Genomic DNA, 12,233 nt, shown 5'->3' on the forward strand with positions numbered 1-12,233 from the left:
AGCTAGTGACCGTGCTTTGCAGATTTTACATAAAACCTGTTCACAAGGATGTTAATCGCTTCACCTCTGCCAACATTAAGCTGCTTATATGTTAAAGGTTGAGTTCACTCAAACATGAAAACTGAAGTAGATGGGGACTTGTTTTGAAAAGTGATTTTAAAAAAAACAACTCGTCCTGCTTAATCCACGTCATCTTCAGCCCCGAGATCTCAGATTGATTTGAAAACATGTTATGTACCCCCACAATGTCACTGGCCCGTGTTGTCACAAATGTTGGGTATCTCTGGTTTAAGAGAATGCTGTTTTTGCGGTGACTCCCCAGAAATAATGTGTGGGCTGGGTTGAATAGATAATAGCCCTATTCACACTTTAGTGTGAGTTTTCATTTTAGGGGGAGCTCATCCTTTAGTATTACAAGAGCAATAAGCCAATATTAAAACAACATAAGCACCAACAGGGAGCTTCTTTTTCATTATGAGTGGAAATTGTCATACATAACATTCTACTGCTGGTATGTGCTTTTTAATGCATGTCTTCTATCACTTAAAACTGCCCTAAAAACTGTATTGGCAGTGGCTTATGCATTGATTAATGGTAGACTTGACTTATTGAAACTGCATCTAAAAATGCAGATGACTCCTCGCAGGTATTGGATATAACATCTACCCTTTCGTACTGTGAAAACGACGCCTGTGTGTTATGGTGTAGGGCCAGTGATTCTCCGCTAGAGGGCGATCACACGCAGAAACACCGGATGTGAGCCGCCATTTACCACCAAGAAGAAGACGAGGAACCTCCGGCGTAGTGGCGCCTGCTCTGCACGTTAACGTCATTGTTTACAAAGTATGCTATAGGACGTAAGTGTTGAACATTACAGAACATATTAAAAATATATTTTTGCAGTAATACAGATATTAGAATCACGCCAGACGGGCCTCTTTCACTTCCTTTTCTTTGGAAATGAACACGCGACTTTCTTTCCATGCTAGCTAGCTGCTCGCTCCTGAATCACAGTCACGTTTTGTTTTCTGTGTTTTTTGCGATAAACTTCATCCGCTGACTGGGTGTGTGTGTGTGTGGATTTAATGTGGACAGGTAACGTGGGCTGCGTTGCCTATTCCCGAGCACGATGGCCACACAGAGAGTCCTCCCTCAGAGCAAAGAGAGTCTGCTGCAGAACTACAACAAGAGGCTGAAGGATGACATCAGGTCCATCCTGGACAACTTCACAGAAATCGTTAAGACAGCAAAGGTATATTTATACACCTTCATCTCCTTTCTGCTGTCTGTTTTTGTACCACTTTCTCTCTCTCTCTGCTCCTTTCTATGGGTTGTGTGTGTTTATTATTTTCGATGAAGGACATATTAGTGTCAGGATCTCTCACTTCCTGCCATGTCCTGTCTCGTGACATTTTGTCTCTTTGCTCTAAATATTTGAGTAAGTGTGCATTATTCTCTGTTCACTGTTTTCTTTCTCCAGATAGAGGATGAGACACAGGTGTCCCGAGCAACCCAGGCAGAGCAGGACCATTATGAGATGCACGTCAGAGCAGCCAACATTGTGAGTATAAGCTCAGTTTTCCAGAATAAACTACGTGCACAGATGTTTTAATTGTTCCTGTTGTGTAGGTAGGAACCCAGTTAGGATATGTGTTAGTTGGGAGGGGGAGAGGTGAGAGATGGGCACAGGAAGAGCCAGTTACATTTGCTACAGGAGCAGCTTAACAAAGCATTCTGACTGGTAATGTGAATTATCTCGTTGCTGTAAATAAATGACACTGAGAGAGAGGGCATACGCAGAGTCTGCTGTTTTACATACAACAAGGAACCTTTAACTGGTTATGAAGTCAGTGTCAGTTTAATAGTGATGCCTCTTTATGACCTACGAAAGCAAACAAGAGAAACATGTGCTATTTCTGTATAACCATTAAATTGTTACTCTTAAATTCTCCCAACTTTTTTAAGTTGGATAAAGGGATGCAAATTTTAAGTAATTTGTTCAATCAATAGTCAGCCGCCTTAACAATCAATTATCGATGAATTATTAATGATATATGGAATATGTTGAAAATAACATAATAACACAAAAATAATGACTTCATTTTAATTACGGAGCTGCTGGCTTGTACTGTTTAAATATATTTGATCATACCAGTACTTTTTATTTATGTATTTGAAAAGCAAATGTCTTTAATCTGTTCATCATTTAAACAAAGATTTCATCCTCATCTTTTGTTCAAAGGGGCTCCCGAGAGTCAACAGAAAGAAAAATCTGCATGATATGTTTCGCAGAATGTCTTCAGTCCAGAGATAAGACACACAAATCATAATTCTTTTCTAAACCCATTTCCCTGGTCTGTGCTGTCGTCTCAGGTACGAGCCGGTGAGTCCCTGATGAAGCTGGTGTCGGATCTGAAGCAGTTCCTGATTCTGAACGACTTCCCGTCGGTGAACGACGCCATCAGCCTCCAGAACCAGCAGCTCCGCTCGCTGCAGGACGAGTGCGACAAGAAGCTCACCTCGCTCCGTGACGAGATCGCCATCGACCTGTTTGAGCTAGAGGAAGAATATTACTCCTCCAGGTACAAGTAGGCTCATACATGCCCCCATCCCACCGCCCCTCTGTTGTCCCATGCCCAGCACCATGTACTGTCTCTCCTTTATCATTCACTGCTGAGCCTGAGGAAGGGTTTATTTCTGCCAGCATCTAAATGTGACACCTTCTGGTAACTTTCATCAACACAAAGCTTTGCTGCGAGTCGTTGTGATGGAGCTCATCATTGATATTAATTGATAGCAAGTGCCTTGAATCTCTTCTGCTCTATGATTTACCCCGTTTTTGGTCATTATGGAAAAAAAACGTCAGCATTAAAGGGGTATACAACTGAAGATGAGCAGTGTCAATGTATGCAGCTCTTGGGCTCTGGCAGTTCAAGTGTATTTTGGGGCATTCGGAGCAGTTTACTGATGCAGTATGAAAGCCAGAAGGCATTTCTGATCACAAAGATCAATTTTACCATTCAGAACAGACAGCATCAGACCCTCAGGTTTAGCAATGTTGTCCGGCAAATAGGAGAGATGTGTGGTTCAGTGGAATGTTATAAGCTCCTAGTTCAATGTTTGAAATTAATGACCAGAGTTCGTTAAAAGAACTCGTGTTTGAAGACCTGGATGAGCTGTTAGATGGTTGTTAAAAAATATCTGGTTATGGCAACAAAAATCTTTGTGGAGAAAGTGAACTCCCTTTAGAAGACGTACTCATGAAAGAACTTAAACCATATCAGAATAGATTTTTTATAATCATTTGTAGATTATTTATATATAATATTTAAACCATAAACAAAACGGTGGTGACCTATATGGTAGATTTGAATGATGACTGTGGATGGATGTTTGATATAGACTGTAAAATTAGTCACGACTGTTTATTTATTCCAGGTCAAATCTAAAGCTACCAAGAGTTTGTCAAATAGAGATTTTCTGTAAAAGCCATTGGGTATTTTTAATTGATCCGTCCTTAAGACAACCAAGGACTCAAGCTGTAACCATGCATACCATCACACATGGTGTGGTTGTACATGTGTACCAGTTTGTGCCAACTGTTCCAGTAGACCCAGAATGATTTAAGAAATAAAATAGAGACAAAACACTGCAGTACTTTGTCTTGTTTTCTGTGAGAACATCCATTTATAAGTGTCTCTTAGTCCTGTTTGGAGCATGCTTGGTGTGGGCCTTCCTTCCTCACTGCACACGCTCTGCTTTCTCCTCCATCAGCAACTAATTGCACCTTTTTGCTGGACTTAAAATCAACCGTGGATTAAATCACCTCTTAATGCAGCGTCTCGCTAATGCACACGCGTCGATCCAGTTTCCAGTGCTTCTGCATAACCTCCATGCTTCTATCGTATGTGTGCCTCTCTGTGTATGAATGTGCTTATTCTGACCTGCTGCTGACGCTCTTGTCTGCTCCTCTCTTTCTGTGCTGCGCTGATTCTTTGCCTCCTACCGGTTTCCGCTCCACAAAGCTACAGTCAGTGGGACAGCACTGATCTGCCGCTGTGCGAGGCCTACCGTAGACGAGACAGTTGGGCCTCCCCGGGCAGCAGCTGCAGCTCCACCCAGGGAGACCGAGAGGACGTGGAGGGACCTCCTTCACAGGAGACAAACTCCCAACACCACCTCAACGGACATGGGACGTCCTCTATAGAGAAACCATGAGGAAACAAGTGGACACTGTGGTTTGGCTCATTTAGGTTCCATCGCAGTGTGAATAGTGTCTGATTAGGTTTTCCATTGTAATGTGTTTTGGACTCAAATGAGGATTTCTTTTGCATAGAAAAGATTAAAATAAAGACACTGCACTAAACAGGAAGTACCATAAAAGCTTATTGGAATCAGAAGAATGATGGCCTCTGAAACATTTTGGATGTCCGTTTGACTTTTTCAGAATACAATTTAAAAATATACACACTGTATATATATTACTGAATTTAAAAAAATGCAGACAACTTTATGAATGTTCAGTGTATCTTTTGCAGCATTTAAATACTGTACATTTTTATATTCTTATGTTGGACCTGGTATTGTGTATTTCAGTTATTTAGAATGTTTTTGTAATGTTTTATTTCTTTTTTTTTTTACTTCAAGCACTGGTCGCATTAAAGAACAAATTTAAAACTTGTGGTTTTTATGTTTTTAATCAAAACATGTTGAAAGTCCTGATCAAGAAATTCTACAGCTGAAAGTCTAATAAAGTGAGCTAATAAAGCAACATTTCTGATGTAAGATCCTGGTCTAATTTGACTGATTGCTTGGTCATCAGGCAATCCTGAACCACACGACAACTTGGATGATGTGGACTTGTTTTTTTTTACATGCACATCACAAAGCAAATGTACTGTATACAGATAAACACAGGGAGCTATTTACAATCTTTAAAAAGACAACTGTCTTTGGAATCCAGTATGCTAATCTCAAGGAGTCAGTCTTTATAAAGATGGGCATCATGTTGGGCCATTCTTCCTTTAAAAAAAAAAAAAAAATCCAGCTACTCAATATCGTCGGTTCATCTTCTTGAACTTCTCGTAATGGTAGTCGTCTGTGGCCTTTTCGTTGTTTGGACGTTTGCGGTAGTTGGGTGGTGACGTGGCTGTAGAGTAAAGAGAAGATAGAAGAGCAGTGAGCAGCTGTGATACTATTAGATAAACAATGTTCCACAGTTTCTGCAGGGTGTAACAGGTTGGATTGAACACTTTTTAAAGGCCATTATGGCTGCAAATAAACATCTATTTCACATCCATACTGGCAACAGAAATCCTACACTGCTGTCTCTCTGTTTTTTCCTTTGTCGTTACTACAAGTGAATCACATCAGGCTTCACAAGTGACTCTAATGCCTTGTTACCCAAAGTTCCTAATTTGACCTTTTTCTTGCAGAGGGTGCTGCGTTATTTTCAACCGGCTCAAACTAAAGTGCTGTTCTCGTTTTGTAGTGCTGTTATATTGTAATCACAAAAAATAATTCATAAGCGAGACTGAACTTAATGCGACTTTATAAGGGTAACATTAACTTTAAAGGCCTAAATTTGGGATTATTGGATTTTAGACCTTTGAAGAACTCAGAATACCTGAAACAGTTTATACAGTTTACACAGTTTATAGGAACAAGCTCAAAGTTATGTTCTCCTCGGTTTTAGTGTACTTGAACTCATAACAGTATTTCTGCAGTCTAGTGGTGCTGAACAACTTATAAATAATAAAACAACTAATAATTTGGTCCTACAGCGTCTTACCTTCTGGTCCTGGTTTCTCAGTGTCTCCCACACGCAGCGGCCTTGCTTTGGGCTCTTCTCTGTGTCTGTGGTGCCTCTGCGGTGCATTCACATCCTCATGGTAGACTGAAAAGAAGACATTTAGCATTAAACCAGCCTTTCACGTGTCATTGCCCGTCATTATTTAACCTCATCTTTGAATGATCACAGTACTCACAGCGGTTGTGTTGGACATAATTGACAGCGATGTTGGTGGGTACAAATGATGTGCCATTGTCTTTTTTCTTGTTCCTCTGTTCTGCCAGAAGTTTGGCTTTCGCCTCCTCTGTAAAGATGATGTTCTTTATCTTGGCACTGGGGGGAGAAATTACAGACACAAGTGATGAGTAACAGAGTTGCATCCTTTCTGTCAGCTGGTCACTGTACAAGATTCTAAAAAAAAAAAAGACATCGACAGGATCACTTTGAGAATCTTCTTTACATACTCAATGCCAAGATCGACTTCAGGGATTCCACTCAGCATCTGATTGGACAACATCTCCTCCGTCTTCTTGGCTGAATTGACGCGGATGTTCTCGGGCAGCTCATACAGGTGGTCCTCTGCATTCTTCTGCTTAACCTTCTGTTCCTCTGCCTCAACCAATCCCTTCTTCTTTTTCAGCTCTGTCTCAATATATTTCATCCTGAAAAGATTCATAAGAAAGGTTTTTAAACATCGGTGAGTGAGAAACCACAATTGTTTTAGGGATTGCAATCTTCGGTTTTATTTAGACTATTGCAGGAAATTCACTTGTGACCAGTGCGAACCAAGCATGTTGGCCCTCCACATTAGATAAAGCATGTGGGGATATTGCTGGTGCTCCAGTTTAAGTACAAGATTGGGAAGAACTAGTTAATTCTGAATGCCAAAGAGAGAGAGGGTATGTGTGTGAAGAAGTAGCAAACATACATGTCTGCATCTTCGTCTCTTCGGTTAGTTTCAGCAGAAAAAGAGGTGCCAAGGTTGAGGTCCGTCTCCTCTTCTGTCCTGGATGTGGGAAAGAGGTCATTTTAGGTCAGATTAGCTTCATCTGTGGTTACACACATTGTTCCTTTTTGTAATGACTTATACAACATTTGAACACCACTGCAGTCATTAAAGCAGTCACAGATTCACTTACATGTCCCTATTTCTGTCTTTGACTTTCTTCATGTCCACAACTCCTCCAGTCTTCATTTTAAAAGGGTCGTTCTGTGAGAAAGGTTTATTTTAATGACCAAACACTCAAATAGCCAGTTTAAAAACACACATGCTGGTTAATCCATATACAGTAATGTTTCAAAATAAGTCACTTACATCAATTTCAGCCTCTGGTGGCAGTTTTTCTCCAACCAATAGTGCGGTCACACTAAACAAAACAGAATTTGGATATCATTTTATTTGTCATGTCATTTACAAGATTTTTGAAACGTCTTCATTATTTGTCAAACAGCATCACGTTACCTGACTCCAGTCTGCCGTTTCCTCAAACTCTGAAGCTCTTTAGCTTCTTCTACTTTCGACCTACACGGACAACAAATACACAGAATTTAAACGAAATTTGCTCAAAATACAATACAGTCCAAATACATGAAGTTCATACTGTTGGAACTGAGTGTTTTTAACTTTGATGGAGCGGATATCTACCTTGGCGAACAGCGTTACTCTAACGTTAGCAGCTAGCTAGCATTTTTGTTCATGCCGAGGAGTTTAAATGTAGTACTTTACCTGACTTCTCGAGTTGTCTCATCCTCCTCCTCCTCATCCGACGACTCCTTTCTCCTTCTGAAGTTTTTGCCACTCGGCATTTTCACGGCAGCTTAATGTTATATCAGAGCTTTCACAGAATTGCGTTTAGTGATAGCAGATGGCTGGGTGTCTTGCGGGGAGTTTTACCAAACGTACAATAATATTGCGTCACTTCCGCAAATAGGTCCGATCCCTTCCGTTTCTTTAGATAATCACAACAAACATGGCGACTTACAGACAGGTCGGCAGGTTGTTGGGTATTTCAGCAAGACTTTCGCGTCCGTAAGTTTACCTGTTTGTCAGTTGTGACAATGTGATGTACTCCTATTTTGCATTTGTTACACCTGTATGCATGCAGGGACCTCTTAGCTGCCTGAGTACAGCTGACGTTAAACATTAGTGGCTAGCTAGCCAGCTAAGTTGCAGAGTGACGCAGACTGATTATCACTTCTCAGAGCAGCGTGATGTGATGAATGTTATGGAAGCTTGCTTGACACTGTCGAACAAAATTGACTCTCTAATGTCCTGCTAAAATAATTTCTTCTATATTTAAATTAATTTAAGTACACAAATAAATCCCTTCGAGTCTAAAATTTGCTGGAACACTTTTAGCAGTTATCTAACATTACTGGCGCAAATCTTAACATTGTAATGTTTCATCAGATACGATTTTTATGCAAGGTCTGGTAAATGAAGGCTAGCCCTGCTATGTGTTGTGCTGCTATTGATGAGGGTGAGGTCTTTGTTCTCCTCTCTAACTTTGATCTTGTGTTTGGAGTTGTCTGGTTGGAAAATAAACTTTACTTCGAGTAACAATACTCTCTCCAGTTATGTGTGAAAGAGACTTTTTGTAGTTCTTGATCGGAATGACATTTAGTGTCCCGGAAACACATTTTTAGGCCATTTCCATAACTGACTGAAGCATTTGTTTGGCGAATGCGTTTACTTCCACTGAGTAGGTTTTGACTAGAGATTGACCAACTAGGAGCTTCCAGAGTGAGGTATATTTAACCTACAACGATCAGTAACACCTCAGTTTAGCGATATATATCTATGTTTTATGTGTGCCTACTACTTTTTTACATTGTCATGTAGATATCTGGTTTCATTTTGATATTTAAGCGTTTGTCAGTAGATGTGTTAGAACATTGAAATTAATCCATTGTGGTTCAAAGTAAGTAAATAATTCAAGGAGGTGTTTATATATTTATTTTGCACTTAAGTTTACCAGATATTTGTCTATATGTGAACATCATTCAATTAGCCAATGCCCACATGACATGAACTGTGCCATTGTCCTTGCCATGGACAAGATAAATGAAGCTGCTGGGTTTTTAGTTTGTGCTGCATGAGTTTGTCCCATTGCCCCGTGCAACAATATTACTTGTGCGACCAAGGAATATTGTGCTGTGCATAAAAGGGCTTTAAGTAGATTAGTTTTACTCAACTTGCTCATTTCTTAACCTCAGGCATTCACAAGTAGGGGGGACCAAAAGATTCAAGCTTGCATGAAAATTGAATATTCAGATTTTAAGCAGCATATATTTGTTAATGAAGGGTGATTATTTGCTGTTACAATCAGTTGTGGAGAGTTACTCAATAGAGTTACTCGAGAACTGATTTGAGGTGCTTGAATATTTCAATTTTCTGCTTCCTTACACCTTTACTCCACTTCAGTTCTGAGCCAATATTGTACTCTCAGTTACTTAGTTAGTTTGCAGTGTCAGATTAATAATATAACATAAAGTCAACAAATGTATTTAGATGTATTTTACAGGTTAATATAAAACTTCATTAATCCCTGGAGGTAACTTCACAAGATATCAGCTATATATAAGGCTGTTATAATTAGCCTCATGCAGCTGCAGTGTTAAAGTGATGTGCATATTAATGTATTAATATTTCATCAATAATACCCACACCATAGGTAATAACCTTCTGAATCTCTCTTATGTGTTTGCAGTCTTGTTGGCAGTGGATATCAGAGTGCTGGATTTCACTGGCCTTCACATAACACAGGAGTCTCTGACAGATGGCCACAAAACCCCCATTGGGTTGTCCCTGGTGTGTATACTGCAGCATGCTTGTAGCTCTATGACTTGGAGAAAAACATGACTAAAACAACGACCGATGTTACATTCTTCCTCTTTGTGTTTTGTCTCTTTCCAGGAAGGACCATGTTTGTGCAGACACAGGACACACCAAATCCAAACAGCCTAAAGTTTCTGCCCGGTCGTGCAGTTCTTGAATCGGGAACGATGAACTTTGACAGCCCTCGTGACGCACACTGCTCACCCTTAGTCAGGTATATGACTGCTTGAATACAAGTTTACTGAATGAGGAGAAATAAATCGCTTTCATAGCCTATACTTTGATATGGTGTAGTAGTTTACTTCTAAAAAGAATGCAGATATTGTTATTAATTACACTTCTCTCTGGCAATTCCCCTGTGAAGTTTTATTCAACTGCCTTACCCGTGGCTTGTGAACCAAGGCAATGAATGTACCTATAAAAAAAGTTTTAATTCTTGTTGAGCACAGAATTAGCAGTAGAAAGAGTGTTTTCTCAGGTTGTCCTTGAGTCTGCAGCCAGTGTCCTGAGGAGACAGTGTGTCCTCCACTGCTTGATTAGATTCTGTTACTGTGGATGCTTGTCTGAGCTTTTGAGCTTTCAATCTTTCAGTGTTACAGATCTCACCTGAAACCCCTGTATGTGTCGTAAAAAACAATAGATCAAAAGTGTGATATAAATTTTTATGCACATATGTGCCTAGGCACTTTATTAGTACAACTGTGTTTCTATTTTAAAGCATTATATCTGTTATTGGTTTGATTTATATAGCCTAGCCTAGATTTTAAAAAAAAACATTTCTAACTTTACTTTGTGTCTCCCAAAACATAACAAAACAGAGCTCAATGTTGTTTTTTGTTTCCTCAGACAGCTGTTCAGGATTGATGGAGTCAAGGGTGTGCTCCTGGGCCCAGACTTTATCACCATATCAAAGGTACAACTAGGTCTATATCATGTATACCTCATAGTGTGGCATGTTGCACTGTCATTGCCTGGAATAACTTCTGTCCTTTCTCTCATTTAGTCTGATGCAAATATGGAATGGAAAGTAATTAAGCCCGATGTATTCGCTACTATTATGGACTTTTTCACCTCCGGACTTCCTGTTGTCAATGAGGACAGCCAACCTAGTGTGGATACAGGTAAAGATTTCAAATGGCTGCGCAGTGCGTAATACAGAAACTGGTAGGGCAAGCTGTTTGTGAATGCCAAGGAATCTCCACTTGTCTTTTCAGCTCCATCAGATGACGATGATGAAGTGGTTGCGATGATCAAAGAACTGCTGGATACTCGAATAAGGTAGCTGCACCCTGATATCAGCACCTGTCTCCTGTACATGGCTTTGTGTTCTTTTTGCCAAGCATGTATTATTATTCTTCCCCAGGCCAACAGTGCAGGAGGATGGAGGTGATGTTCTGTATAGGGGTTTTGAAGACGGCATTGTTAAACTGAAGCTGCAGGGATCTTGCACCAGTTGTCCAAGTTCCATTGTTACTTTGAAGAGTGGAATCCAAAACATGCTGCAGTTTTACGTCCCTGAAGTTGAATCAGTGGAGCAGGTTTGTGTCTCCTGCGTTGCACACATGCTAGTAAATTTAGCTTAGGGTTAGGGTTAGGGATTAATACTTGCTTCTTCTTTCTGACTTCCTCTTTAGTATTTTTAATTCTGCCATGTTTTCGTTCATTTTAAAGGCTGGGACAGTAATTGATGTGTGAATAATAACTACATACCTTGACAGTAAAGAGTCATCACGATTATTAACTGTATAATTACAGTGCAAAATATTTTTGTGTTTGTTTTAAAATGGACTTAAATACCTTTTTTTAGTGCTGAATAAATTGCAAGGCTGTAGTAATTTGTTGTAAACTTAGAGTGGCTGAGGCTTTGAAAGCAGGTGTTTTAGATTTATTTTTATTTTGTATCGTATAAGTACTGTGTTTTTATGTTCTTTTTTTATGACCGCACACATAAAGTTGCATTAAAGAAAATAAGTGTTGGAAAATATCTGTGCTACTTGAAAATAACTAAACTTGTCCTGTTTTCCCTCAGGTGAAGGATGAGGAGGAGGAGGTGGCTCAAGCGTGAACCACACAAAACCAGCCACATTTTCACATTCCTCCCTCCTCTGGCCATAGTCACAATAGCTGATGTATAGCTTTGCAGTGTGAGAGAACTCAACATCATCATTATTGCATAATTATTCATCCAGATGTTATTATTGACTTTGTTTAGCTTGTTCTGTGCTATGACAGTATTTTAAAAAATTGGGACAGAAGAGCTCAGTCATAGAAACTGTGGACTACAGAGCTGAAATAAATGGTATTTATTATTTCATATTGTTACATCTTTTCAGAATCATAGACTTGTCAACACTGCCCTTAGGGCTAAACTACATATACTGTATGTATATAAATAAAGTTTATTGAAACATTTTATGACTGCTGTGCCTCCAAATCCATCAGTGTATTGTTACGTGCAGTGAATAATTTATGTCTTTAATGATGTTGTACTTTTTTACAACCCTCCTTCAGTTCAAACAAGATTACAGTTGCTAAATATGACTTTGTAGAAGGGCTGTAACGAAGATCATTTACCCTATTTTGAAAAGGTGTTTATAGGCTATG

General features: G+C 39.6%; 3 protein-coding genes across 5 annotated transcripts; 2 read left to right on the forward strand and 1 right to left on the reverse strand.

Annotated features, from left to right (window-relative positions):
* The first annotated feature begins 704 nt into the window (after window positions 1-704).
* Window positions 705-4,773, forward strand: med22 (mediator complex subunit 22). 3 transcript variants are annotated; one of them, XM_030416229.1, is made up of 5 exons: window positions 705-857; window positions 1,096-1,252; window positions 1,481-1,561; window positions 2,374-2,582; window positions 4,026-4,773. In XM_030416229.1, exons 2-5 carry the CDS (start codon window positions 1,130-1,132, stop codon window positions 4,216-4,218), a joined length of 606 nt encoding a protein of 201 aa, XP_030272089.1. In that variant the 5' UTR covers window positions 705-857; window positions 1,096-1,129; the 3' UTR covers window positions 4,219-4,773. The 3 variants fall into 3 exon arrangements, with proteins under 3 accessions (XP_030272089.1, XP_030272091.1, XP_030272090.1); XM_030416230.1 differs by having other exon boundaries at window positions 731-843; XM_030416231.1 differs by lacking the exon at window positions 4,026-4,773 and having other exon boundaries at window positions 2,374-3,654.
* Window positions 4,682-7,697, reverse strand: c5h9orf78 (chromosome 5 C9orf78 homolog). The gene is made up of 9 exons (XM_030416227.1): window positions 7,518-7,697; window positions 7,254-7,313; window positions 7,107-7,158; window positions 6,931-7,001; window positions 6,720-6,797; window positions 6,256-6,453; window positions 5,988-6,124; window positions 5,792-5,896; window positions 4,682-5,149 (listed from the first exon to the last, which is right to left on the reverse strand). The coding sequence occupies exons 1-9, from the start codon at window positions 7,595-7,597 to the stop codon at window positions 5,052-5,054; spliced, it is 879 nt and encodes a 292-aa protein (XP_030272087.1). The 5' UTR covers window positions 7,598-7,697; the 3' UTR covers window positions 4,682-5,051.
* Window positions 7,682-12,044, forward strand: nfu1 (NFU1 iron-sulfur cluster scaffold homolog (S. cerevisiae)). The gene is made up of 8 exons (XM_030416228.1): window positions 7,682-7,820; window positions 9,502-9,602; window positions 9,708-9,843; window positions 10,476-10,542; window positions 10,633-10,750; window positions 10,844-10,907; window positions 10,993-11,167; window positions 11,659-12,044. The coding sequence occupies exons 1-8, from the start codon at window positions 7,762-7,764 to the stop codon at window positions 11,692-11,694; spliced, it is 756 nt and encodes a 251-aa protein (XP_030272088.1). The 5' UTR covers window positions 7,682-7,761; the 3' UTR covers window positions 11,695-12,044.
* Window positions 12,045-12,233: the final 189 nt, after the last annotated feature.

The sequence above is a fragment of the Sparus aurata genome, chromosome 5 (assembly GCF_900880675.1).
Source record: "Sparus aurata chromosome 5, fSpaAur1.1, whole genome shotgun sequence".
Lineage (NCBI taxonomy): Eukaryota > Metazoa > Chordata > Actinopteri > Spariformes > Sparidae > Sparus > Sparus aurata.